Source organism: Erpetoichthys calabaricus, chromosome 3, assembly GCF_900747795.2.
Source record: "Erpetoichthys calabaricus chromosome 3, fErpCal1.3, whole genome shotgun sequence".
NCBI classification, from domain to species: Eukaryota; Metazoa; Chordata; class Cladistia; order Polypteriformes; family Polypteridae; genus Erpetoichthys; species Erpetoichthys calabaricus.
In genome coordinates, this window is record NC_041396.2 from 38,650,219 (window position 1) to 38,677,564 (window position 27,346).

Below are 27,346 nucleotides of genomic sequence, written 5' to 3' on the forward strand. Positions count from 1 at the left end.
AATCCTGAGTCCACCAAACCGGACCCCCTCAATGCCCTGGCTGTGCCTAGAAATTCTGTCCATAAAAGTTATGAACAGAATCGGTGACAAAGGGCAGCCCTGGCAGAGTCCAACTCTCACTGGAAACGGGTTCGACTTACTGCCGGCAATGCGGACCAAGCTCTGGCACCGATCGTACAGGGACCGAACAGCCCTTATCAGGGGGTCCGGTACCCCATACTCTCGGAGTACCCCCCACAGGATTCCCCGAGGGACACGGTCGAATGACTTTTCCAAGTCCACAAAACACATGCAGACTGGTTGGGCAAACTCCCATACACCCTCCAGGACCCTGCTAAGGATGTACAGCTGGTCCACTGTTCCGCGACCAGGACGAAAACCACACTGTTCCTCCTGAATCTGAGGTTCGACTATCCGACGGACCCTCCTCTCCAGGACCCCCGAATAGACTTTTCCAGGGAGGCTGAGGAGTGTGATCCTCTGTAGTTGGAACACACCCTCCGGTCCCCTTTCTTAAAGAGGGGGAACACCACCCCGGTCTGCCAATCCAGAGGCACTGTCCCTGATGTCCATGCGATGTTGCAGAGGCGTGTCAACTAAGACAGTCCTACAACATCCAGAGCCTTGAGGAACTCCGGGCATATCTCATCCACCCCCGGAGCCCTGCCACCAAGGAGTTTTTTGACCACCTCGGTGACCTCAGTCCCAGAGATGGGGGAGCCCACCTCTGAATCCCCAGGCTCTGCTTCCTCATTGGAAGGCATGTTAGTGGGATTGAGTAGGTCTTCGAAGTACTCCCCCCACCGACCCACAACGTCCCGAGTCAAGGTCAGCAGCGCACCATCACCACCATATACAGTGTTGACACTGCACTTCCCCCTCCTGAGACACCGGATGGTGGACCAGAATCTCCTCGAAGCCGTCCGAAAGTCATTCTCCATGGCCTCCCCAAACTCCTCCCACGCCCGAGTTTTTGCCTCAGCAACCACCAAAGCCGCATTCCGCTTGGCCTGCCGGTACCTATCAGCTGCCTCCAGTTATTTATTTATTAAAGATCTGAATGAATAAGGGATTTCAAATGTTATCCAACAATGCCGAATGCTGACCATGCGTTATTCTTTTCCAGGTTGGTGCCTAGCACACTTTTCGAGAGCTGGCTAGGCACGACTTGCCACGCCCCCTTGTATCCGAGTGTATCCAAGTCTTCTCCTCCATTTCTGCGCGGGCACGCCGCCGTTACACAAGCCTACTGCGCGTTCACAGGATTTCTGGGCGCCGTGGGCTGTGAGTGAGAGTCGGACACTGCAGTTTATAGGTGCGTCCTTTTAATTAATTTTTTTCGAACTGTTTTCTTATTATTCGAAGAGCAAATGTTGTTTGATAGTGTCACTGTACACAGCGCTCGTGCTGGGCTGTGTTGCTTTATATATATGGTTAGTATACTGTGGAAACATCAAGCAGTTTTGAAGTAAAACTTTTGGTAGGGAAGGAAAGCACGAGATAAAAACAATTCATATGCACAGTGAAAATTCATATTTGGCGCTCTCATGGAATTGATGACTCCCGACTTTTTTGGGAAGTCAGTACCGGAATATTAAGTGCCTTTACTCCACAATAATTAGCATAAAACCAAAGGCGTGTCGTATTTGTTTATTCTATTATGTAAGCGTGCTTGTCTTTCTCCGACAAATGCGCCTAATTTCTTAAATGAAATAAGTTTCCATTGCTCTCGGTAAGCATTTGTTTAAATCAAGTTAAACAGTGATCGCATTATTAACTGCAACAGTGCCAATAACAATGATTCGAAATTGAGGTAGGATTTGAATTACAAGGGGTGTACACAGGAACTGAAACAGCGTATTTCCATCACCCAAAAAGTTCTGGAAAGCCTGCCAGTGTAGTTTCAAAATACAGTTTGGAAACTTATTTTTTATTTATTCTAATAAATAATTATGTGACATGGTGGTTACCAGTGCTGCCTCACATTTGGACGAGGCTGAGTTTGAATCCTTGCCTGTCACTTGCTGTGTGAAGTTTGCATGTTCTCCCTATATCTAAGTGCTTGTTTCTGCGAATACTTTGATTTTCCTACCATAGCTCAAAATAGACAAAGTTGGGTTAATTGGTGACTTAAAATCAGAGCTTTATCAGTGAGAGTGTGTATGTAAACCTTACAGTGGACTGTTAGCCAGACCCTGGCATTACTGCTGTGTTTACAACCCCTGCCACTCTGAATTAGTTTTAGCAGGGTTGGAGGAAAATTATATGGAAAAACAAAAATAGCAAAAAAAAAACCTGTCATGTAACTTTGTTTCTTGCTAAAATGTCACATAACCTTGACTTGTAAAAATAAGATCTATACTTGAGTGGCATACACCAAGTATAAGTGGGCATTTATGTATGTGTGTATGTTGATTATTTCTCATGTATGTTAGTGCCGATGAAGTTAAAGACTGTGCATACTTGACCATACAGTAAGCTTACGCTTTAGTTATTCTTTTCCTATAATAAACAATATTGCTAAAGTTCATGTCTGCAAAAATGGAACGTTTAAAGTGCGTTAGCTGACAGGGTGTGAACTGCTTTTTAGTCTTATCTAGTTTTTGTTACTGCACGTAGACCAAATGTTGCATGGGTTTCTGAAAGTCAAATTGTGTGGCGTCAGTGAACAAGTAAAGTGTGAGATAATAGCCTTGACATTCAGCCCCTTTTCTGTTTTTGAGTGACTGAACTTTATTTTCCTTGCTATAATATTTAATTTAGTTTTATGCTACTTATTTATACTAAAATTCCACATTGCTTCATATTATTTTTGTAGTTTAACTGATACACAATTTTTGTTTTATGGTAGTTTTCCAAAGCAAATTGGGCTGTGCTATTAAGGACACAATAGCAGTTAATGCACCTTGACTGTAACAGGCGTACAGAAACAATGGTGCTGCCGAACAAAATAAAGTGGAAAACATTCCTTGGTAAATATTCCCATAGTTCATCATAACCATGAAGTGCCAATGAGTGTTTTTTTATTTAGGAAATTTTATGTAAGGAACATAATTAGGTTGAAGTGAAGTGTATATAACTGCTTTTAGCCATCTAATTATGGCTGATTTTTTTTCTTCTATTTATATTATACATCATCCTTTAATGTTATATAGTTTGTTACTCAATCTGAAACTATTACAATGGTATGTAAGCAGAACAGAACATAATTAAAAGGGTATTTCTGTTGCAACCTAATGGATCAAAAGGTACAGAATTAAATGTTTTCTGCCTTTCTAATAGTGTTTTAAAAAGACAGTGTTGTCAAAAATCTTGTTGGGCATATGAAAACATATGCACGTGTTTGCATTTGTTATGCTAAAAGATGTGCTGGAAAGACTGAACTGTACCTTAACTTGGGGAATTGATTGAGTCAAGATCAGGGTCTTTGCTACAAGCAAAATTGTATTCTAAGCATTTCATTATGGGTTTACAGTGATGGCTACTGATTTTAGTATTTTGCTCCTTTCATTGTATTATTCGGACTTCATTTAAGGCAAGTGTAATATACAGTATGTAAATCTCTAGTGTGTGTGTAACTAAATACAGGACCATATAAGTATCCCTTGTGTTAACAATAAGTGATTGTAATGACAGTTCTTGTCTGACTATAAAACATTATCCAAAGTTAGTATTCCAATATTTTCTGTCATTTTATTTTATATACTGTATATCTGTTTAGTCTTATGGGCTCACCCAAAGCACATGATAGATAGATAGATAGATAGATAGATAGATAGATAGATAGATAGATAGATAGATAGATACTTTATTAATCCCGATGGGAAATTCACATTCTTCAGCAGCAGCATACTGATACAATAAATAATATTAAATTAAAGAATGATAATAATACAGGTGAAAAAAAAACAAAAAAAAAAAAACAAAAAAAACAGACAATAACTATGTATAATGTTAAATATTAACGTTTACCCCCCCTGGTGGAATTAAAGAGTCGCATAGTTTGGGGGAGGAACGATCTCCTCAATCTGTCTGTGGAGCAGGACAGTGACAGCAGTCTGTCGCTGAAGCTGCTCTTCTGTTTGGAGATGACATTATTTAGTGGATGCAGTGGATTCTCCATAATTGATAGGAGCCTGCTGAGCGCCCTTCGCTCTGCCACAGATGTTAAACTGTCCAGCTCCATGCCAACAATAGAGTCTGCAGCATACAACACACATTGTTTTTGGTTAATTTTTAATTGTACCATTTACGTTATTCTAATATTTTGCAATTAAAATTTCTTATAAGTTGATATTTACATTCAGAACTAGTCCACGCCTAAATACACAACCATACTGAAACATACAAGATTAGTTTAGGTTAATTAATTAGATTAGTAAATACACCTTTAGAATGTAGGACAAAACCTGGCCCTTGTGAAGTCATGTACCCTGAGGATGAATGAGCAGAAAATTGAAAACCAGATATATAGAACTGTGATGCACCACTGTTAATCATAATTTCAGTGGGTTAAATCCTTTTGAAAATGTTGTGTTATAAATGCATATACTTTTGAACTAGCTGTTTTCTCTTAGTGGGTATGAGGATCCAAACCAGCATTTTGTACATGGCAAGATCAACCCAACTCCCAAGCAGGATGCCATTCCATTCCATACACTCATTTACACTATTTGTTGATACTACAAATAACAAGTTGTTTTGTTTTTTTTTTTTTTAAGTGTAAAGAAATTTATTGTATTGTTTATGTATACTAGTTTTGACCATTGTCACTGTATTTGGAATTAGTATAGAAGTATTTTCATATGAAATATAAAATAAACACCAAGGTGTAAAACTTAATATCTGTCTTCTAGAAGCTATTTTGGAAAATATAGTTTATTGATATTATAAACAAATTTCAAAATTAAGTTTGCAAAAAAAAAGTTAAACTTGCCAAAATTTAATCAGACCAGTCAAACAATGTTTGTATTTGGTGTGACAAGGATGGACAGGATTAGGACTGAGTACATTACAGGGTTAGCTCCGGTTGGACGTTTGGGAGAGAAAATCAGAGAGGTGAGCTTGCATTGGTTTGAATATGTGAAGAGGAAAGATGCTGGGTATATTGGGAGAAGGATGTTAAGGATGGAGCTGCCAGGCAAAAGGAGAAAGGAGAGCCTAATGTGAGGTTTATGGATGTGGTGAGAGAAGGACATACAGGTGATGGGTGTGACAGAGCAAGATGTAGATGGATAGGAAGATATGGAAACGGATATCTGCTGTGGCGACCCTTAATGGGAGCAGCTGAAAGAAGAAATTATTTGCAAAGCTTGCCAAATGAAAATAAAATGCCTTGTCTCTTTTTGTTATAGCTTTGATAACATATAAAAATAAATAGCTAATCAAGAAAATGCTCATACTTGCTTTGTAAAATTTTAAAACATACTCTCAATATGATGTAATCTAATTCCAGGTTATTTGGGCCAGAGCCTATCCCAGCTGCAGGAGACAACCAAGTCCTTCCCAGGGCCCAGTCAAAGAGAATAGAGGATATATAGAGAATAATTGCTTTTAATAGTGCTATAACCTGGAAGAGTAGAGAAATTTATTATTCTTGAATTTCATAGATAACACAGGTCTGCAAAATCAAACTCATAAAAAATGTTTCAATTGTGAATATTTTTATTTGTGTTCATGAACACAATAAAATACAATTAAGATGTTTCCATCTTGTCACATGTAAGTACAAAATTGAAAAGAAATTTAATTAAAATTTAACAAATTACATAACATATTCATCCATCCATCCATTATCCATCCCGCTATATTCTAACTACAGGGTCACGGGGGGTCTGCTGGAGCCAATCCCAGCCAACACAGGGCGCAAGGCAGGAAACAGGGCACCAACCCACCGCAGATAACTTAATCATGTATACAATATTGTTCTAAATCAGTTTAACATGAAAATATTTAGTCAGTCTAATATTTTTGAACATGTATATAAAGAAAATAACAATATATGAATTTCTTTACATATAACTTCTGTAGCCTTTGTGACGTCTTAGTTTTTTTTGATCCAAAACCTTGTGTGGTTGCCTATCGTTTTTGAATTTTTTCTAGGGTACACCTTTGAAACATCCATCAGTAGTCTGCTATCATATTGACCTATCAACCTCATTGGTACCTTCTGTCCATGTCCTTGACATCCTTATGGAATCTTTCACCCTGCCCTTCACTCACTGCTCCAAGATTTTCAAGGAAAAATTCCAAATACTGTATAAGAATCCAAAAAGTGGACTTTGAGACTAATACTTTTGTCACTACTTCTTCACAATTTGTTACCAAAAAGTTAGAAATTACTTTTTTGAATGATCCCCTAACCTCTCATTACAGGTTGTTGTTCATACCATCAGAAATCAGTTTTCTAATACAGTGGTATCTCTGGTCATGACCATAATTCATTCCAAAACTCTGGATGCGACCCGAACGTAATTTCCCCATAAGATTGTATGTAAATACAATTAATCCGTTCCAGACCGTACGAACTGTATGTAAATATATTTTTTTTAAAGATTTTTAAGCACAAAAATAGTTAATTATACTATAACTACTGTAATAGTACTATTACAGTAATAATAGTAATAGTAATAATTACTATTACTAGTGTAATAGTAAAGTAAATGTAAAAACATTGAATAGCACTGAGAAAACCTATGAATGTTACTTCTCTTGCGAAACTTTTCAAACCATCCTCTACTGGCTTTAAATTCCTTATTTTCGCCACTCGACTTTTTCAACAAATCGCCATGAATCATCCTGGCTTTCCTGCATATGATCGCCTCGCTTATGCTATCCCCTGCAAGTTGCTTCTCGTTCAACCACACTAGCAACAGTTTTTCCACCTCTTCCAGCACTTGAGGCCTCTGCTTGTAACTCCTTTTGCAACATCAGCTGCTTTAATGGCCTCTTTCTGCTTTAGAATACAGAGAATGGGAAATCATTGGCACGTACGAAGCGGAAGGGAAACGGGCCACCAGTGTTATTGTTCACCACCAGAGCGTGTGGTCGTGAACAGATGCAAAATTTTGACAAACTTTTTGATCTTAACTCGATTTGTACATGTTCAGAAACGTTCGTGACCAGAGGTTCTACTGTATTGGCACAAATTCATAAAAATGGCTCCCATCATTTATAGGGCTTTAACAAGGTACTTAATTAAACCAAGCTTAATATAAAGCGGTAGCAGCAGCATTTTATCTGGATTCACCAAGCTAGGTCTGATAATGTTTCTGGCATCAAAGTGTACATTTTTCTAGCTGGTCACTCCATCTGAACCCAATGTCAAGTCTTTCATACAGATGAAAACATTAAAATGTTTCTTTCTTTGACTGCTGACCTAGTAAGATGCACAGAAGTTTCAGATTCCTTCGTATGAACGAAAGGTGCTTATTTGTAGCTAATTTTCCCAATGTTTTGATTTAAACATAATTTATTTTCTAATATTAAAATCTATCATTAAAATCATATTCTGATATTTAATTATAGTGTGAAAACAATAAAAAAAGCTAAAAATGTGTTCTGTCATAGATGTTACATGATGGAGAAAAGTGGTTTTCATTTTTAATTCAGGGCTTAGAAGTATATAAAAATTACATGAAATATAACAACTTTTTTCAATGTATACTTGGGAACAGTTTTTTTCAGTTTATTATTCATTTTGAAGCAGGCCTTCTTTATTTGTTGTACGTTCACTAATAGCAAAAAGAGGCACGTTTTGTAGATGAGTCGCTTCTTCAAGTGATTTTGATTCTTTTATGCTGATATAAGTTAACAAGGTTGTGCTACAGTATCATTTTAAATGCCTTTTCCCCCCAAGTCCAATGAAAATGTCATAATTTGATAGCTGATAGTTTAATTGTGTCATAGTTGCTGATCAGGTTAGTGAAGTGTTTTGACTGTTGAGAAGTGTTTAGTGTTTGAGTAGGTGTGGTAGTCTGCAGGTCTCCGACATTTCAAAAAAGCTTGGTCATGCCTCTTTATCTCTCAAACCACAGGGAAAGTGGTGATAATTTTGTCATATATTTTTTTGTACTATAATGTCTATGCTGAATGTAAACAATTTCATGTTTTTTTTATGTCTGAAGGCTGTTTCATAAAATTCAGGATATAGAAAAATCTTGTACATTAATTTCTAACAAGTACAATTGACTATTATAATGCCTTTTCAGGTTGTGCAAATCAATATGTTCTCACCTTCTGACTAAAAAAAATGGGCAGCTATTGAATTATTATTAACACTAGCAGTTACTATATTAGCTTCCAGTTAAGTTCAGCAACGTTTTTTAAAAAACTCCTTCTTTTGGCACACAGTCTTCTACCTATTCCTTTTAAGACTTATTGCCTATACTAGGCCAAACATTGTAATCATAAGACCCAAATTGTAGTAAAATTTCCAGGTTAAATAAAACTGCTATAGAGGGTCTTTAGCTATAGTGTCTCTATTCTCTTAAAACATCTGCTTGCTCTAATTACAGATGTCCCATTGGTCTGTTTATATCAAGAATGTAAATCCACTACTTAATAGCATGTCAGTACTGTTTTATTAATATACTGTAAGTCAATTACTCCTTTTCTTTTTGGTGTTCTGTGTTGGTGCTTGTCAATACTGCCATTTTGATTAGGTTATTCTTCCTGGTATTAGAATGGGACATTCATTACATTAGGCCTCACCTAAGACAGTCCTGACATCCAGACCTTTATTGTACAGTATTTTGCCTTTGTCATCAACATTTTCCTGCAGCTTGGTGCAGGGGATAGACTAAGTGTCCAATAGGTCAAGGACACATGCCATCTATAATTTTGTTTTTCTATCATCGGATTTTATCTTAATACTGTATACTTGTACCTTTCCATTTAATTATTAATATTTAGACACATTAAAACACAAATGAGTGTATACATATAAGTGGTAGTCTCATTTAAAACATAAGCATTGCTTGCTCTAAACCTGCCTGCTAAACATTACCAATTCTGTAACACCAATTTACATACTGTTATAAAAATTTGGTATGCAGGTCCTGATGTACTCTCGTTTAACACTGCATCTTCTCCTGTCAGGAACTCTATCTCCATCAGATCAGATTGTACAATATAATGAGTTTAAAAAGATGTAAAGTTTTTCTGAATATGTATACCAAAGGGTCATTTACTATTGTTTTTGTTTAAAAGATGCAGACTTGAATAATAAAGTATAACAAAGAAAACTGCAGTAAAATTTCAGTTTCCATCTGGACATTAGACTGTGGAGGCAAGATAGTATTATTAGAGGTTTAAATTGCAATGCAAAAGTGTTAGCATATTCAAATGTCTGGCTGAAGCTGGATTTGTTCTTAGAAGCTGTGCTGCCTTTTGCATAGAACAACTTGTTGCCTAATTAAGGTGGGATTGTCCAGCCTGGTCAACTTCCCACCAATGTAAGGGGCTTGACTACTCTGCAAATAATATGATTACATCATCCCTCAAAAGATGTTCAACCACATTCTCAAGTTACATCTCTGTATTCTGGTCTTCCCTACTGTTTTCCACTAGCCAGGTAATTAGACTGTAGTAAGACAAGGATGTGGCACTGGTTTGGTCACTTTGGTTTGGCAGCACTGTTGCTGATCCTCCTGTCTTTTCATGTGGAATGTCTATACCCTGGTTTGCACATTAAAGTGCTTTCTCAAGCGTCACAAATGTAATTATCCTGAACTCATTTAACATCTAATTATGTTGCGTAACTTGTGGGTTCCTCTATTTGACATAGCAGCAAAATGCAGGGAGGTATGTGAGGCTTTTAACTGTGCCTGTTAGAGTGCAGAGGAATATTAGTGACATTCAAACATAAACTCTGTTGTGTGTATAGTATAGTGTAATTATTACTTTGCATGTGTCACACGGAAGTGCGAGAATACTAAAGAACCAACAACATACATTTAATGCAACAGTACACAAAGAGTTTACTGTCTTTTTACCCAACCAATAAACTCAGATCAACATTGAGGATTATTAAGTAAATGTTGAATATTTCAGTAGTATAGAAGAGATAAGGTTATCAATAAATATTTGTGAAACTTAAAGTGTAAGTTGTAGAAGTGTAACATTCAAATCAGATAAGAAGTTTCCTTCATTTCCATTCTAATGCAAAGTGGTTATACATTTTTGAGTCCCAAGCAAATTTTGCAGAGTCTGCCACTAAACACCTATCAATATGTTGTTTCTGGTAATTATATGCCATTATTTTTAACATGGTACTATGGAAAGAAGGAAGGTTGGATCAGAAGCGGATTCAAATTATTCTACCATGGTGTGGATGGGACAAGAAATGGGGTAGGGGTTATCCTGAAGGGGACAGTATGTCAAGAGTGTTTTGGAGTTGAAAAGAGTGTCAGACAGAGTGATGATTATGAAGATGGAAGTTGAAGGTTTGATGATGAATGTTGTTAGTACATATGCCCCTGAAGTTGGGTGTGTAATGAATGAGAAAGATGATTTCTGGAGCGAGTTGGATAAAGTGGTGGAGATTGTACCCAAGGGGGAGAGAGTGGTGAATGGAGCAGCTTTCAATTGATATATTGGTGAAGGGAACAGAGGAGATGGGTAGGTATGGTGTCAAAGAGAGGAATGCAGAAGGTCAGATGGTAGTAGATTCTGCGAAAAGTTGGACATGGCTGTGGTGAATATGTATTTTAAGAAGAGGGAGGAACACAGGGTGACATACAAGAGTGGAGAAAGATGAACACAGGTAGATTATATCTTATGCAGAAGGATCAGTTGGAAAGAAATTGGAGATTAGAGATTAGTGGTAGGGCAGCATAGGATGGTGGTCTGTAGGATGACATTGGATATCAAGAGGAGGAGGAGAGTGATGACAGAGCCAAGGATTAAATGGTGGAAGTAGAAAAAGGAAGACTGTACGGTTGAGTTTAGGGAGGAGGCAAGTCAGGCACTGGGTTGCGGTGAAGAGTTACCAGATAATGGGGCAACTACAGCAGAAATAGTAAGGTGACAGCTAGGAGGGTGCTTGATGTGAGATCTGGACAGCAGAAGGAGGATAAGGAAACCTGGTGGTTGAATGGGGAAGTACAGGAAAGTATACAGAGGTATAAGTGGGATAGTCAGAGAGATGCAGAAAGTAGACAGGAATGCAAGGAGATGAGGCGAAAGGTGAAGAGAGAGGTGACAAAGGCTAAAGAAGATGCATATGGTGAGTTGTATGGGAGGTTGGACACTAAGGAGAGAGAAAAAGACCTATACCGCTTGGCTAGTCAGAGGGACCGAGTTGTAAAAATTGTGCAGCAGGTTAGGATGATAAAGAATAAAGATGGGAACATACTCACAAGCAAGGAGAGTGCGTGGAGCAAATGGAAAGAGTACTTTGAGAGGCTGATGAAAGAAGAAAACGAGAGAGAGAGAGACGTTTGGAATTATGGGGAGATAGTGATTCAGGAAGTGCAACAGATTAGCATGGAGGAAGAAAGGACAGCTATGAAGAGGATGAAAAGGCTATTTTCAAGATGACATACCTTTGGAAGCATGAAGGTGTTTAGGAGAGATGGCAGTGGAGTTTTTAATGAGATTGTTTAATGCAATCTTGGAAAGTGAGAGGATGCCTGGGAGTGGAGAAGAAATGTACTGGTACCAATTTTTAAGAATAAGGGAGATGTGCAGAACTGTATAACTACAGAGGGATAAAATTGATGAGCCACAGCATGAAGTTATGGGAAAGAGTAGTGGAAGCTAGATTAAGATGATTAGTGAGCAGCAGTATGGTTTCATGCCAGGAAAGAGCACTACAGATGTGATATTTGCTCTGAGGGTGTTGATGGAGAAGTATAAAGAAAGCCAGAAGGAGTTGCAGTGTGTCTTTGTGGACTTAGAGAAAGCATATGACAGGGTGCCTACAGAGGAGTTGTGGTACTGTATGAGGAAGTTGGGAGTGGCAGAGAAGTATGTAAGAGTGGTACAGGATATGTATGAGGAAAGTGGGACAGTGGTGAATTCTGCAGTAGGAGTGACAGATGCATTCAAGGTGGAGGTGGGATTACATCAGGTATCAGCTATGAGCCCTTTCTTATTTGCAGTAGTGATGGACAGATTGACAGACGAGACTAGACAGGAGTCTCTCTGGACTATGATGTTTGAGAATGACATTGTGATCTGTAGTGAGTGTAGTAAGCAGGTTGAGGAGACCCTGTAGATATGGAAATATGCTCTAGAGAGGAGAGGAATGAAGGTCAGTAGGAACAAGACAGAATACATGTGTGTGAATGAGAGGGAGGTCAGTGGAATGGTGAGGATGTAGGGAGTAGAGTTGGCAAAGGTGGATGAGTTTAAATACTTGGGATCAACAGTACAGAGTAACAGGGAGTGTGGAAAAGAAGTGAAGAAGAGAGTGCAGGCTGGGAGGAGAAGAGTGACAGGAGTGATTTGTGACAGACGGGTACCAGCAAGAGTGAAAGGGAAGGTCTACAAGACAGTAGTGAGACCAGCTATGTTATATGGGTTGGAGTTGGTGTCCCTGACCAAAAAACAAGAGACAGAGCTGGAGGCGGCAGAGTTAAAGATGTTAATACATTAGAGGGTCAACTCAGGTTGGACCTTTGGGAGACAAAGTCAGAGAAGCGAGATTGTGTTGGTTTGGACATGTTCAGAGGAGAGATGTTGGGTATATTGGGAGAAGGATGACAAGGATGGAGCTGCCAGGTAAGAGGAAAAGAATAAAGGCCTAAGAGAAGGTTTATGGATGTGGTGAGAGAGGACATGTAGGTGATGGGTATAACAGAGTTAGATGCAGAGGAATGGAAGATATGGAAAAAGATGTTCCGCTGTTGCGTCCCCTAACAGGATCAGCCAAGTAAAGAAGATTGAAATATATTATGGATAAAAAAAATAAAATTTTCCATTAAATTCTGAAGCAGATTTTTTCGTAACAGAAGCATGGGAGTCGGGAAACCTCTTCCAACTGCACAAGGCAGGAACTATCAGAGAACAGCAGTTTATTACAAGGCACTCTTACATGCGTCTTTTTGCACTGGGTCAATTTAAGTTAATAGTCTTTAAAATCATTTAGGTAATAGCTACATTTTATAATGGGTGGCCTGTTCTGTATCTGTGTGGGTTTTCCGTTGAGTACATTAGTGTCTTATTACATTCCAAAGATATGCACATTAGAATTAGGAACTGGTCCATACTAATGAATGAATTCTGTGATGGACTCCACACAATCCTGTAACTAGATTAGGTTTTGTAAGTAAATGTGTTTATTGATGCATTTTCTAATAATATGTCAACTATTGTTTGGTTTTTATAATAAAAAATATTTTCTTAGATCTCAGTTTTAAGTGATACGTTTGAACCCAGCAGTGTACATGTGAATGCTGATAGTAAAGTAACTGGATAAACTTGCTTTTATGGCACAACTGTATTCCCTACAGTCATCTAGTACATTGTTTCTTGAACGTTTTTTTCTCATGACCCAATCATGTCCATCTTAGTGATTTTTAGACCCAGTCCATGATGACCAGGGGAAAGTCCCGCCTTGAAGAATCACTGTTCACAATCATGGTGAGGAGGGGTGTCCACTTTGGACAATCACCAATGACAGTCATAGAGGAGCAATGTCAATTACTTAAACTGCCCATTATGACTTATCACGAGACACTTTGCAAACCATTTGCGACCCTTTCCCATTGAATACAACGGTGAGTCACAACTCTGTATGACCCAAAGGGCAGCAGCCCTTTTAAGAAACTATGCTCTAGCAGTTAGGGTTGTTTCTGGTGAAGGATTGACATTGTACCTGTAAAGAACATTTTACATTTGTTGTAGCTACTTTGATTTGGACTTTGCATGCATTTTGGTTAACCGAAAAAGAATACTAACCCAAAAATGTTAATTTTTTAATGTTACTTACCCCATATTGTTTGTAGTTACAGTTGAGAAAAATGGTTAATCTAATGTTTTTGCAGATAATACACTATAGATGACAAAATTCCTGGTAAAGTATGTGTAAATGGGGACCAAAGCTGAAAAACAGCCAACAATGTCAAATATGTCATTTTCTTAACTGCTTTTCCAAGTGAAGGTCACGGTGGCAGCATGCCAAGCAATTCAGCCCAGACTTCACTGTACAGTATGTCCATGACAAAAAATCTTTAATTAATGTTACATTAATTAGGGAAATCAGCTTCAGGCTAGCGTATCTGAAGCTGATTTTTGCAATTTGCACATCAAGTTGATGTTCGCACATTGTTCAAACTGCCACACTGCGCCGAATGACTATGCACACGTCTAACTCAAATGGTAATTAAAACAATACAATATGCCAAAACCAATCCAGACCTGTTGTAACTGGTCTACAGATGTGCTGTGTTCCTCTCCACAACAATGTGTGTGTATTCTGATCTCTCACTCTCCCTACTGTATATCACAATTCCAGGAACTTTTTTTTTTTTTTTTTAGCATTTACAATGAACAATTAGAGAGGAGTGTCTTCATTTCAGATCCTGAATTTTATTTTAATGCACTCCTGTTATTTTCAAGCAGATCTTCCTGAAGTGGTTTTTAGAACAATATTTTAGAAAAAAATATGTGCTTGTAGCAAATGAGTGGACACCTAACAGATTGTTCGACACGAGCTACTTCAATTTTTTTTTCATATTGTTTGCTGTTGTTCAGTGTTGGCCCCCATTAATAACCTGTTGTATCAGGAATTTTATTACCACCATTTTCAATAAAAATACAAGAGCAACATTTTTTCTTGGTCATCACTACAAACAATACAAGCTAAGTAACAGATAAAAAAAAAGTATTCATCCAAGGGTCTTGGTGATTTTTTAAATAATTACAGTAGTCCTGAAATTTATCATAAAACCCAGTGGATGTGTAAGAACAGAGATCAACCTGTTTGTATGAACCCAGTTTTTTTGTTCTCCTTTGTTATAGCATTTACAATAGTAAAGTGTTATAATAAAGCCATTGCTGTCATCAATATCCCTACATGACTTGTGTTTTCTGCGTAAAATGATATTAAAAAGGGACCCTTGGAGACAAGCCGTGCCCCTCAACTGAATAGGATGTGTTTTTGAGGATTTGTAAAGTGAAGGAGGTGAGACTGAAATCTTTTGATCAGAAATACCTTGAAAGTGCACAGTCAAAAAAGAAATATTATACTAACTAGAATGTTGGGATCATTTACTCTGTAAAAATCCTAACGCAGTGAAGTCTGTTAAACATTTTTTTAGTAACATGCTGCCAGGAAAAGATGGGTTACTTTTGTTTTGTCTATTTAGCACTGCAATTTTTAGAAAAATAAAGTGGACTCGAGAATAGGTAGTAAGATGTTGCTTTTGTAATAGACATTTGAAAGAGCAGTCAATAGCTTGCTGATAGGGATGCATGTTTTGATCATGTTTTATAATCAATTTTTGATGATCTCTAACTAATATCTATTAGTTGTTAAAAAGAGACACCTTGCTTATCACCAAGGTTATTATAGTTAATGAAAACTAAAATCAAAACTGAAACTATTAATAAAAAAACATTTTCATAAACTGAAATAAAATAATTAACAAAACCAGAATGAAAAAGTAAAACTAAATAAAACTATTAAAGTAGCTGGAAAGACTAAAGGAAATAAAATAATAATTTACTAAAAATATTTTTAGTGTTTGTCACAACAAGACTTATACAAGTGTTAACCTGGGATGCAGTGGTCCTGAAATTAATCAAAATATATTAATAAGAATTTCATATTTGGTTTTTGAATAAATATTCCTGCTGTGAGTCTTTAACCCTTATAACTTTTAACTCTAAAACAAAGTCATCCACCACGAGCCGGCTGACTATATTCATTCAGTGATTGGTGGCTGGAGGGCAGGTGTTGATACAGTATTTAAGAAACAGGGCAAGCTGAATACAGGCATGGAGGGCATGTGAAGAAGAAAGCAGTTTACTGTGTGATAATAGTGATAGTTCTTCAGGAGCTGATAGTGACAGCACGATAGATTCTAGTTCAAGTGTTAGTAAAGAATACCAAGGTGGTGATTTTGCTTTGAATGTGCTGGGTAGCTTTCAAAGCTGTAATTCATTGAATCTCCGGGGCTCAAGAGAGAAATATTAGATATAGATAATCCCTTACAGAATTTCAGCCTGTCCATAAATGGTGGCATGTTAGCTGTAATATATGTTTTTCTTTTTCAGTTTTATTTACTGTTAACTATGAGAGGCTGGAAGCCAAAAGCAGCTGCTCTCATGGTACTATTGCTCCAGATATTTCCAGGGAGCATCTCTCTGTTAATACACCTGTTAAATCTGCCATTGGTTATTAATTGCAGTGTACAAATGAAACCTGATACTGAGTCTCATTTCACAGGAGTAGGTGAATTAGCAACCACACTGTATCATTAATCAACATGTACACATGTGACTAATTTGCACAAGAGGTGGCTTCTTGGTAAGACAGTCATACAGTATTATCTAGCTGAAAGGTTAAGTATCTGCAGTGCCACTGATTTCACTGGAAAAGCATAGTACTGTTTTTAGGAAAACAAGTCTATTACATTAATTGTAACTAAGTATATAGTATTCAACTTTTAAATTCATCCATCTTATGTTCTAAGAAGTTAAATGCAAAACACCATATTTTGTTTCTTTGCAGTTATGTGGACTCATGCTGTTGGATTTGCAGCACTACCCCATGTGGGTGGATACTTTGGATGGATGTTTACCAGAAAAAGTGTGCCTACCTGGTATGAGACTTTAAATAGACCATCATGGCGCCCACCCAATAAGGTGTTCCCAGTAGTTTGGACTACTCTTTACACTGGAATGGGGTACGTAATCAAAAATGTATACATATATATAATTTTTTAAAGCCTCTCTAACAGTCAGCAAAATTGTTTGGAATTCTGCTAATCAGTGAGACATTCCTAACTGCAGTTTTTTTTTTAACTGTATCAACCAAAAACATTGCTTGTAGTGTTAATTGCCATTGGTAGTGTTAAAACAATAATACAACAACAATGTAGCATTTTATAAAAACACCTTTTAAATAACTTAAATTATTAAAAGAACTGTTAATGTTTAAAATAAAGACTCACTGACCTTTTTCAACAGTAAAAATGAAAGTGTAAAAATGTTGTCGTTCTTCAACCAGTGTTATTTCTACCACTTATTAAATAAACAACAGTTCTAAAGCCCAGGTCCAAATTGTGGCCTGGGCCTTTTCTGTGTAGAGTCTGAACATTTTTCTCTGTATGAGTGTCAGGTGTTTTTTTAGGTAATGTGGTTTCCTCGTTATAGTGAAAGAGATATGACTGGCACCTGTAAATTGGCCTGGTGTGTTAGTATGCCCCGTCATACACTGAAGTCCTGCCAGAGTAATGTTTCTGCTGCAGTCCTTAGTTGCAAAGAGAATATCCTGTTTATTTTATACTCTACCTAAAATGTGTTAATGTATATTTTCCATTAATTTTTAGAAATATACATCCATCTATTTTTTCCATTTTGATTATACACTTAATCCATATGCAAAGTCATACAGATCAATAGCTTATCCCAGCAAGTCTGTGTGCAAGGCAGAGGCTCGTCCGGAATGGAGTGCTAATTGTTTACAGGGCACATGCATCCACATTTAGTAGTACTGGGCACTGTCCTGCGCATCTTTGAGATGTGGATATATAGGACACATGTAAATGTGAAAATAATTTGCACACTGAACACAGACTGTAACGGGGATGGAATTCAGGCTCAGTTTCATGGAGCTGAGCAGCAGCGGCACTTTCACTGGGTCATCAGGCCAACCTTTGAAGTACACAAGAAGTGACCAAAAAGTTTTGAACCTGCCCTGTTAAGAGAAACCCCAGCAAAAACCAGATAAGATTTTCACTATAATCTCCATAAAACACTAATGCAGTTGTTGCACTATTTACAAAGAATTTCCATGAAATGCAAATATAATTTATTTATTATTATTATATATTTTTTTGTTTTTCTTCATATAGCTGTACTGTATTAGAAACTCAATGACAGCATGAAACTTCAGTTGTTCAGTTTTCAGGGTTTATGCTGACTTGGTTCTGAAAAGACAAACACAAAGAATAAGCCACAAATGCCAAAGAAGTACTTTCGAATCACCCTTACAGGATCAGTCTCAAAATTGAATCACCCCTTGTACTTTTAATATAAATAAAGTAGAAACTTTGAAGCAAGCTTGGCCAAGGCTTGTTTAGTTTAATATGACATAAATCATTAACATATTAGGAACATTTTCTGATATATGAAGGCATATTTTCATGTCTGTTAATAACAAAGTATACAATGAAGAGAAATGTAGGCTATTTTTTCATTATCATGTCATTAGTAAAATTACCTTTGACATGAAATATTTTGTTACTGATACAATAAATCCACACATCTCTTTTTTTGAAATGTTTTCAATACTTTAGCCTATTAGATTTCATTCTATTTCTAAACTCACCAATTTCAGCACAGGGTCGTGGGGAGACTGAGGACAATCACAAGATAACTAGGCGAAAGACCATGAACTGCTCGGGACATGGCATCAGTTGGTTGCAGAAATTGCAGAATGTGCTGAGATTTACACCCATGACTGTGAAAGCAACAGTACTAACCTCCATGCCACCCCACTATAAAAATTTCATTAGATGGTCAATGCATCCAATCTTTACCTGAGTTTGTTTATAATTTCCTTTTTAAATGTTCCCTTTATAGCTAGGTATTTGTTGCCTGATGTAATATAAAGATTGAAACCAAGATAAACTTCTAAAGAATCCTAAACTACTACATCACCTCCAAGGGGAGTAATAACATAGGCAATTACTGTTGAAAAACATCTCTTCTAGGCAATATAGGTGAATGATTACACTTTACCTGCTAATATGCAAACCTGATAACACAGAGTTTGTTATGTCATTGATACTGTTATGTCTCTCTTAATGTTTATGGGTACTGACACTTACAAACTTATTACGTAAAGAAAAAAAAAAGCTTTTTTTGCATGCATCTTCTATCAAACAAACTAAAGCCAGGGAAATTCTGACTTATATTTTTGATAATGTAATAATAAACATGTTCTTATAAAAGAACCAACTGATGCATGCAGTGAACTCCTCCAGTTTGTTCCCCTCAAATTCAACGGACACGTCTAAGATGATTATGGGTTATAGAAATGCATTTGTTTCCTATTAGTACACAGGTAGTGATGGAGACTTAATGGTAGGAGCATAATGGTTGCAACCTTTGATAGCTTCATCTGTTAAGAAGTAACATGTTGTCATCCAATCTGATTGGTTAGTTTGGCTAATTTCTAAGACAGATTAATTGCCTTTTTATTTATATTCTGAACATTCCTTTGAAACTTTAGTTGTATTTAGTGTTGTTTAATTGTTGTGATAGAATCACTAAATTAAAGTTACCGTGTTTAAGTCTTCTCTTAAAGTGCTAGTATGTACAGTAATTGCTTCTTTCCATATGCACTTACTAGAAAGAGACAATTAGAGGGATTCACTTTAGCTATATCAGAAAACAGAAGTTATTTTTTTCATATTGTAGCAACAGCTCTCCAAAAAGCGATAAAATACAAGGTTGGAATATTTTCTACTTCCAAAAATAAAAACTAGATGCTTTATAATACCTCTTAAATACGTGCCCTCTTCAGCACTCTCCTCACTGCAGTGTGCTATCATTTTCCACCATGTGTCCAGGCAAATGTAAATGGCCTGCTAGTGGGCTATGTACCTTCGTTGCCAACAAAAAACTAGATATCTGAAAGGAGAATGAGAACTGGCTCCAAAAAACTAATCAAGGATTTTTTTATAGTCTACTGGTTAATTTATTTTCATTGTAAAATTTGAAGGCATTTGCTTAGAATGCATTAATGGTTTTTAATGTGAATGACAGGAAATGAGGGAGAGGTGTTGATTCAACTGATAAAAAAACAATATGGGATGTGATGCTTTTTCTAATTAGGCGTTGTTGGTTTACAGTTTCTTAAAGCTTCCTTTTATTGTATTGTTTTTTTTATCATTTGTGTTGTATTTATCAGATATGGCTCTTATTTAGTTTGGAAAGAGCTTGGAGGGTTCACTGAAGATGCCGTTGTCCCACTGGGGCTGTATGGAGCACAACTGGCTTTGAACTGGGCTTGGACTCCCATTTTCTTTGGGGCACACAAAATCAAATGGGTATGTTACAGTATGCATGTGTCTTTGGAGCAGATATTGGATGAAATAACAGACTTCATAAGATGTAGTTAAAAAGAACTGAGAATTTATAAATGTTTTTTTGTTGTAGGTATTATGTGTGAAATATTCCATAAACTAATTTTAATAATAGATACATATTTGTTATCAAAAAGCATTTTCCTTAGAGTACCATCAGTGCTAGGGGGTGAACAGTGTTATTGGTTTAATGGCACTACACACATATTGTATTTCATTGGTTAACATGGAATGATACAATTCTATAACAAAATTGTAATACATTTGTTAGTTGTTAGTTTTGTGTTTGTATAATTAGTTTGGATTTTCGTCCCCATATTTTAGCTTGCAAGTTCTCTCCACATCTGCAAGAATTTTTCTTCAGTTATTTGGGGTTTCCTCCCATATCCCAAATGATGTGCATGTTAGGTTGGTTGGCAACTGTAAATTGGCCCAGTATGAGTGTGCCCTGCAGTGGACTGGCGTCACACACAAGATTGTCAAGATTGTCTTTGACTGTTGCAACGCTGAACTGGACAATGTAGGTACAGATCATAATGAATTTTAAAATCTGAGATCACAGCAGCAGGGGCCTATCCTGAAAGCATCAGGTATAAGGATGGGACCAACCTAGGTTTGGTCACTAGTCTATCTCCAGGGCATACTAGATTACACTACACAAGTTACAATAACACACCTTGGCTTCTTAACTATCCATCCATCCATTTTCCAACCCTCTGAATCCGAACACAGGGTCACGGGGGTCTGCTTGAGCCAATCCCAGCCAACACAGGGCACAAAGCAGGAACCAATCCCGGGCAGGGTGCCAACCCACTGCAGGACACACACAAACACACACACTAGGGCCAATTTAGAATCGCCAATCCACCTAATCAGCATGTCTTTGGACTGTGGGAGGAAACCCACGCAGACACGGGGAGAACATGCAAACTCCACGCAGGGAGGACCCGGGAAGCGAACCCAGGTCTCCCAACTGCGAGGCAGCAGCGCTACCCACTGCGCCACCTTGCCGCCCCTTCTTAACTATACTTTTTACAAATCAGTCAACTGTGGATGCTTAATTTATTGGAGGGTTTGGCACTTAAATTCAGTTCATCCACTTCCCTGTAATATGGTTGTATGGAGTTGAAACCTGTACCAGCAACATGATGTGTAAAAGGAGTGAAGTCCTTCACGTAAAACACTCATGCATACACCCATAATTATATACTGGTCAACAGTTATGAACATCATTGAGTTCTAAATGATGGACAGATGGGGACAATGTAGGAGATAAACACAGAGGATGACTTGAAAAAAGATCAGAGAGGGACTGTCATATTATAGTGCTGACCACTCTAACTCCTCTGCAAAGAACAGAAGAAGCATGTGGTGCTTTGTTATCCCGTAAGAGTTCTGTAGAACTGGGGGAGAATAATTTAGTAATAATAAGTGCTAATGGTTTACACTTTCAGCAGATATAATTAAAAACCATAAACGCTCATCTCAAATGTGTATACTGTTTCACTTTCTTTTTCCTTTACCAATTTTAAGGTGTGTTCTTTAAAACTAATGCACATTAATTTTTGTTTTTCTGGATGTTTATCTAATTTAGGTAATCATGTATGTGTTTAAATATATATTAAAGCATACACCACAACTGTTGTATCATCATATTTACAATGCCCTGAAGTATGATGCACCCTTTACAATTAAAGGTATAAAAAAAAATCCCAAGATAGAGCATGGAGTTGTACTTTCAGTCCATGACACTAGTCAGTGTCCTAATGTAGTGTCAAAGACTATGCAAGATGCCTGTAATTATTGCCAATTACTGTTACTTTGCTTTTGCAGGCTTTTTATGAACTACTGGTGCTGTATGGGACAGTGGGGGCAACAATGTTTTCTTGGTACCGAGTTAACAAAACAGCCACCCTTCTGATGGTGCCCTATTTGATGTGGCTTACATTGGCTGCAACTCTTAACTACCGCATCTGGAGAGACAACCCTGATAAAAAAGAGGACTAAGTGCTTGGTGTGATGCTGCACCAAGACAAGACATTTGGTAACAGATGAGGTTTATTATTTCTCTTTTCCTCAAATCACATATCATGACACAGATGTGCCTACTCAATGTTTTATGGGTGTCATATATTGCTTGTGTTTTTTGAATGTGGTGGTGGATTGAAATGAATCATGCTTACATTTGGAGATAGGAAGCAAGACTTGTCTTAAGCCTATAAAAGTAAGGTTTTTTTAAGGTTTTATACTCGGTGATCTAGTTGTGCAACATACATTATACAAATACTAATTAACAAAGTGTAACTCCAGTTGTAATTAGACATAATATTACTAGTCTGACAAATAAAACAGTTTTGCAGTTTATAAATTATTTTTAAGTACTTTCCTTGTCTGAAGATGAATCAAATTCAGAGATGAGCAAACAGGGATGATTCCAAGTCTGTCAGAAGCACATGGAACAGTGTCCTCAATGCGAAGAATCACTTGATGTTACTTGAATCTGTTTTTACTTCTAACTTTAAAGTTAGCCCGCATCATAAACAGGAAATGCAGTTCACATCGAATTGTTTTAGAACTGAAGACAGTACAGGTATTCTTCATCAGTGAACAAGAGAGATGGAGCACATCTTCAATTTAAAACTCTAAAAATCTCTTGTGAATTGCATTTCCAGTTTATGTGTGCTGATTTTTCTGGAAATATGTATTTAACACTATTTTAGCAAAAAATGGACGTGTTTTGCTTATTGTAAACAAATGACTGGATAACTGACAAGGAGCATGAGACTTTTCTTACCCCCATGGACATTTTTCATATAATTTCCCATTGTACAGCATTTGTCACAATTGGTTTGTATTCTATCAAACATTTTTTTTATCATTTTTATTAATATCTTTGCCCTTCGTTAAACAGTGAGATTAAAATGTTTCAAGGCCATTGCCATAAAACACATGTGGTAAGTAAAAAAAAGAATACAATCTTGAGTGGAGTATTCCTTCAATGTCAAATAGTGTCAACTTAAATATTTACGTAGATATTGCTACATTGTTCAACATTAATAGAAAGTTGTCTCTCATATCCATTGCTGAAAACACATCAAAACTCCTGTTTGGTTACTCTGATATGTACATTTATAGATGAAACCTATAATTTTATCAATGAAGAAAATTAATTGCACGTGGTCTTGCGGCAGTGGAACTCACTTCAGATTTGTACCAGATGTATAACATTCTCTTCAGGAGAAAAAAAAAAAGTCTAAAAAAAATTTTGTGTTTTCTTTGCAAATCTGAGATTTGGTTAAAATATGTTTCCTTAAGTTAAAGACTGCTGCAGAGGTCTGCAAATTGTTTTAATCAGTTGTGGGTCCTGGTTTCAAATCCTGACATGACCACTGGGATACATGAAACGCTAACAGAACAAATTTGTGTGTAAACTCTAGAAGCAAATGTATGTGCACTTTGGTATCATCAATACACAAACACAGCTGCTTGCTGTGTGTCTATAAATTTATAATAGCGCTAAACATCATTTGTCAGATGTACTGCATAAATAACATGTAATTATTATTGTTCTTTGCTATACTCACAGTACTATGCAGGTGCCTTTGAAACAAAATCCTAAATCATTACAAAACAACAGGGCATGCTGGTAATTACAGTGTTTCTAATACAATATGACAAGGAATACACAGCACACAGGATATGAATATTAAAATGTTAAAATATTCTCTTGTACCAAAGAAATAATTGAATACTTTAAACGTTTCGAAAGTATTTCTGTCATATTATTCAATATTTATTTTAGGTGTCTTCAGCTCTTTGTGAAATCCTCTTGTTTCTCAAGGACTGCATCTGAAAGAACTGGGGCACATTTTCGCCCACCTCTTCTGCTTGGTTCCAGAGTAGCTAAAAGAGTGTTGGTTGCTTTGGAGGAGGACATAGTGTACTCAGCATGTGCATTTTAAGAATGAAAAAATACAGGCATCGGTTAATGATGCTACTCATAGTAAAATATGAATCCATCCAGCCATTTTTGTAAAACATGCATCCATCTAATCTTTTTTATATAGTAGTAAGCTGAGAGTTGATAGGAATAGATTTTTTCTAATTGGGATATAACAATGTGCTGGCCATTTAGGATTGGTTGGGAGTCATCAAAGTACCCAGGAAACTATGATCAGATAGGGTTCAATGGAGCTTTAGTGGATCTCGATTGAGATTTTCATTGGCTCGGGCCCAGGGGCCCTACTTTTGATACTGCAATTGTTTTTTTTCAAGTTATATTCTGCCATGGCTTGTAATAACAGACAGATGTGTAGCTCATATCATAGAATGATTTTTTACTAATGACACTTTTCTTACATTCTGTGTTATTTTATATAGCCTACTGAGTGAGATTCATCAATCATTTAAAACTTAAAAACAATAGAGTTGAAGCCAAAGTGCTGTACAAGGACAATAATCAATAAATAAATAAATTTTTTGCATTTATATAGCGCTTTTCTCACTACTTAAAGCGCTAGCAATTGCAGGTTAAGGGCCTTGCTGAAGAGCCCAACAGAGCAGAGTCGCGTTTGGCATTTACGGGATTTGAACCAGCAACCTTCCGATTGCCAGTGCAGATCCCTAGCCTCAGAGCCACCACTCCACAATAAATATAAAAATAACGACATGAATAAATACAAAAATGAAAATGGCACAAGGGAGGAAATTAAAAGCCAAACAGTAAAAATGAGCTTTTAGATGAGATTTAAAAATCAATAATGAAGGATCCATCCTAATATTTAAACGTAACATGTTCCATAATTTCAGAGCCAGGAGAGAAATCGGCCCTTTGTGTGCTCAACAGATCTCAGAGACCCAGCAGGAAATGTAGGGGCTAATCATTTCAGATAAATATACAGTGGCCACACCGTTTAAAACTTTAAAGGTATTTATAAGAATCTTAAAATGAATCCTATACTTAATAGGAAGCCAATGTAATGCATTGAATATTGGGGTAATATGAACAGATTTGTTAGACGGGCTGCGGCATTCTGAACCAATTGAAGGCAGGAGGGAGAAGCCTGACTAACCCCAAAATAAAGGGCTTAACTCATAATAGTCAAGGCGTGATGAAATAAAAGCCTGTATGACTTTCTTAAAAGACAAAACAGCCTTTAACTTGGATAGGATTCTCAGGTGAATGAAGCTAGACTTAATAAATTAATTAATTTCGCCAGCCATTTTAAAATCCCCATCCATAATTACTCCCCATTTCTTAACCGACATCTTCACAAAAGGTTCCAATGGGCCAAGACAACAAGGAGGAACATTGAAAGTTCCACTTAGATGAAATATAAGAACCTCAGTTTTACTCTAATTAAAATTTAAGAAATGTGTGGCTATTCATACTTTAATTTCCTCCAAACAATCTAAGAATAATTTTACCTAATTACTATTGTTGCAGTTTAGAGGCAAGTAAATTTGGGTGTCGTCAGCATAGCAGTGAAAAGAAATGCCGTGTTTTCTTAAAATGGACCCTAAAAGGAGACTATACAAAGAAAAGAGGAGAGGGCCCAAAATTGAACCATAAGGAATGCCACAAACAAATGGTACTGAGGATGATGTACAATCACCAACCAATGGTAACAGAAAAACTTGCATTGCATAGGTATGATTTCAACCAGTCTAGTGCAGAACCCTTAAGGCCAACATAATGCTCCAAGTGAGAGATCAATACCACAGGCTGCTGTTAAGTCTAAAAGAACAAGAATCACAGAATTACCATAGTCAGTAATTAAAAGAAATCATTAAAAACTTTTAAAAGGGCAGACTCGGTACTATGAAGCCAGATTTTCTAAATGTTTTCAGTGAAGTGGAAGTGTAGAAATGGATTTAAAATTGGAAAGATCAGATATATCCAAGTTAGATTGTAGAAATGCATGCTTAAAGTGATTAGGAATAGTCCCTTAAGTCAAACTACTGTTCATGATAACTTCCTATCTTGAGGAAGAATAACATCAGTAAGGACCAGCAGTTACTTTCATATGATTAATTACACTATAAATACAGGAGAGAGACACTGGCTCAGACCTTGTAAACTAAGCTGAAGGAGAGACAGAAATTGATGGATCATAAGAGGAAGGTACAATATGTGCTCTAATCGCTTTAACCTTATTCACAAAATAGTGCAAGAATTCCTTGCACGTGTCGGTGTAAGGGTCTAGCTTATGAATCTGGGCAGAGTTAAGGGCAGCATTGATAGTGTTAAAGAGCATACCATAGTTACATTTCCAATATTGTTAGTAAGAACTGTCGTATTTAGACTTTTCTGCCTTAACAATTGACTGGCACCTGACCAAACCTCCCTTCAACATGTTAAAAGATACCTGAAGCCTATCCTTCTTCCATTTCCTCTTAGCCTTCCTGCATTCATGTCTCATTCAGCCAGGGTTCGGATTTTAACTTAGGTTGCCAAGATTTAAGAGGGGTAACAGTGCCCAATATATTTAGACAGGTTGAATGAAAAAGAGAGGTGAGCTCCTCAGTATCATGACAAAATGGATCCAGCATCTTCAAAATCAGCCCTAAAATACCTAGCCGTGGAAGAAGTAATCCTCCACCGACAACATGTGAGGGAACTGAGTTTAGGCAAACAACGATTCATAGAAACTCCAAATAAAACAGGCACATGATCAGAAAACACTGTCACTTAATTCCATATTAAATATTAAGAACAAAATCAAGTGTGTGGCCCGGTTTATGAGCAGGACCAGTAACAAACTGAACTAAAGTAAAAGAATCAATAAAACTTAAAAAGTCGCTAGCCAATGGCTTATTAAGACAACACACATTGAAATCCCCCACAAAAGGACACAAACATATTTTAACATAAGACCAGATAAAATGTCAGAAAACTCATTAATAAAATCCTTATGACTTAGGCGGGCAGGGTTAGTTTTTTCCAGCTGAAAGATATTTAGTTCAAAGCTGGAATACATAACCCACAACAAGTGCCAGCAGTTAAGTTTTTTTTTTCTGAAGAAGGATGCAACTCCACCTCCTCAACCCAATATTCTTGGTGTATTATAATAAAAACAGTC

The 27,346-nt window shown here is 37.0% G+C and overlaps 1 protein-coding gene across 1 annotated transcript; it reads left to right on the forward strand.

The window, feature by feature from the left end:
* Positions 1 to 1,211: 1,211 nt before the first annotated feature.
* On the forward strand, positions 1,212 to 22,635 carry tspo (translocator protein). Its single transcript, XM_028796647.2, has 4 exons — positions 1,212 to 1,315; positions 16,682 to 16,856; positions 20,090 to 20,228; positions 22,098 to 22,635. The coding sequence occupies exons 2-4, from the start codon at positions 16,684 to 16,686 to the stop codon at positions 22,269 to 22,271; spliced, it is 486 nt and encodes a 161-aa protein (XP_028652480.1). The 5' UTR covers positions 1,212 to 1,315; positions 16,682 to 16,683; the 3' UTR covers positions 22,272 to 22,635.
* Positions 22,636 to 27,346: the final 4,711 nt, after the last annotated feature.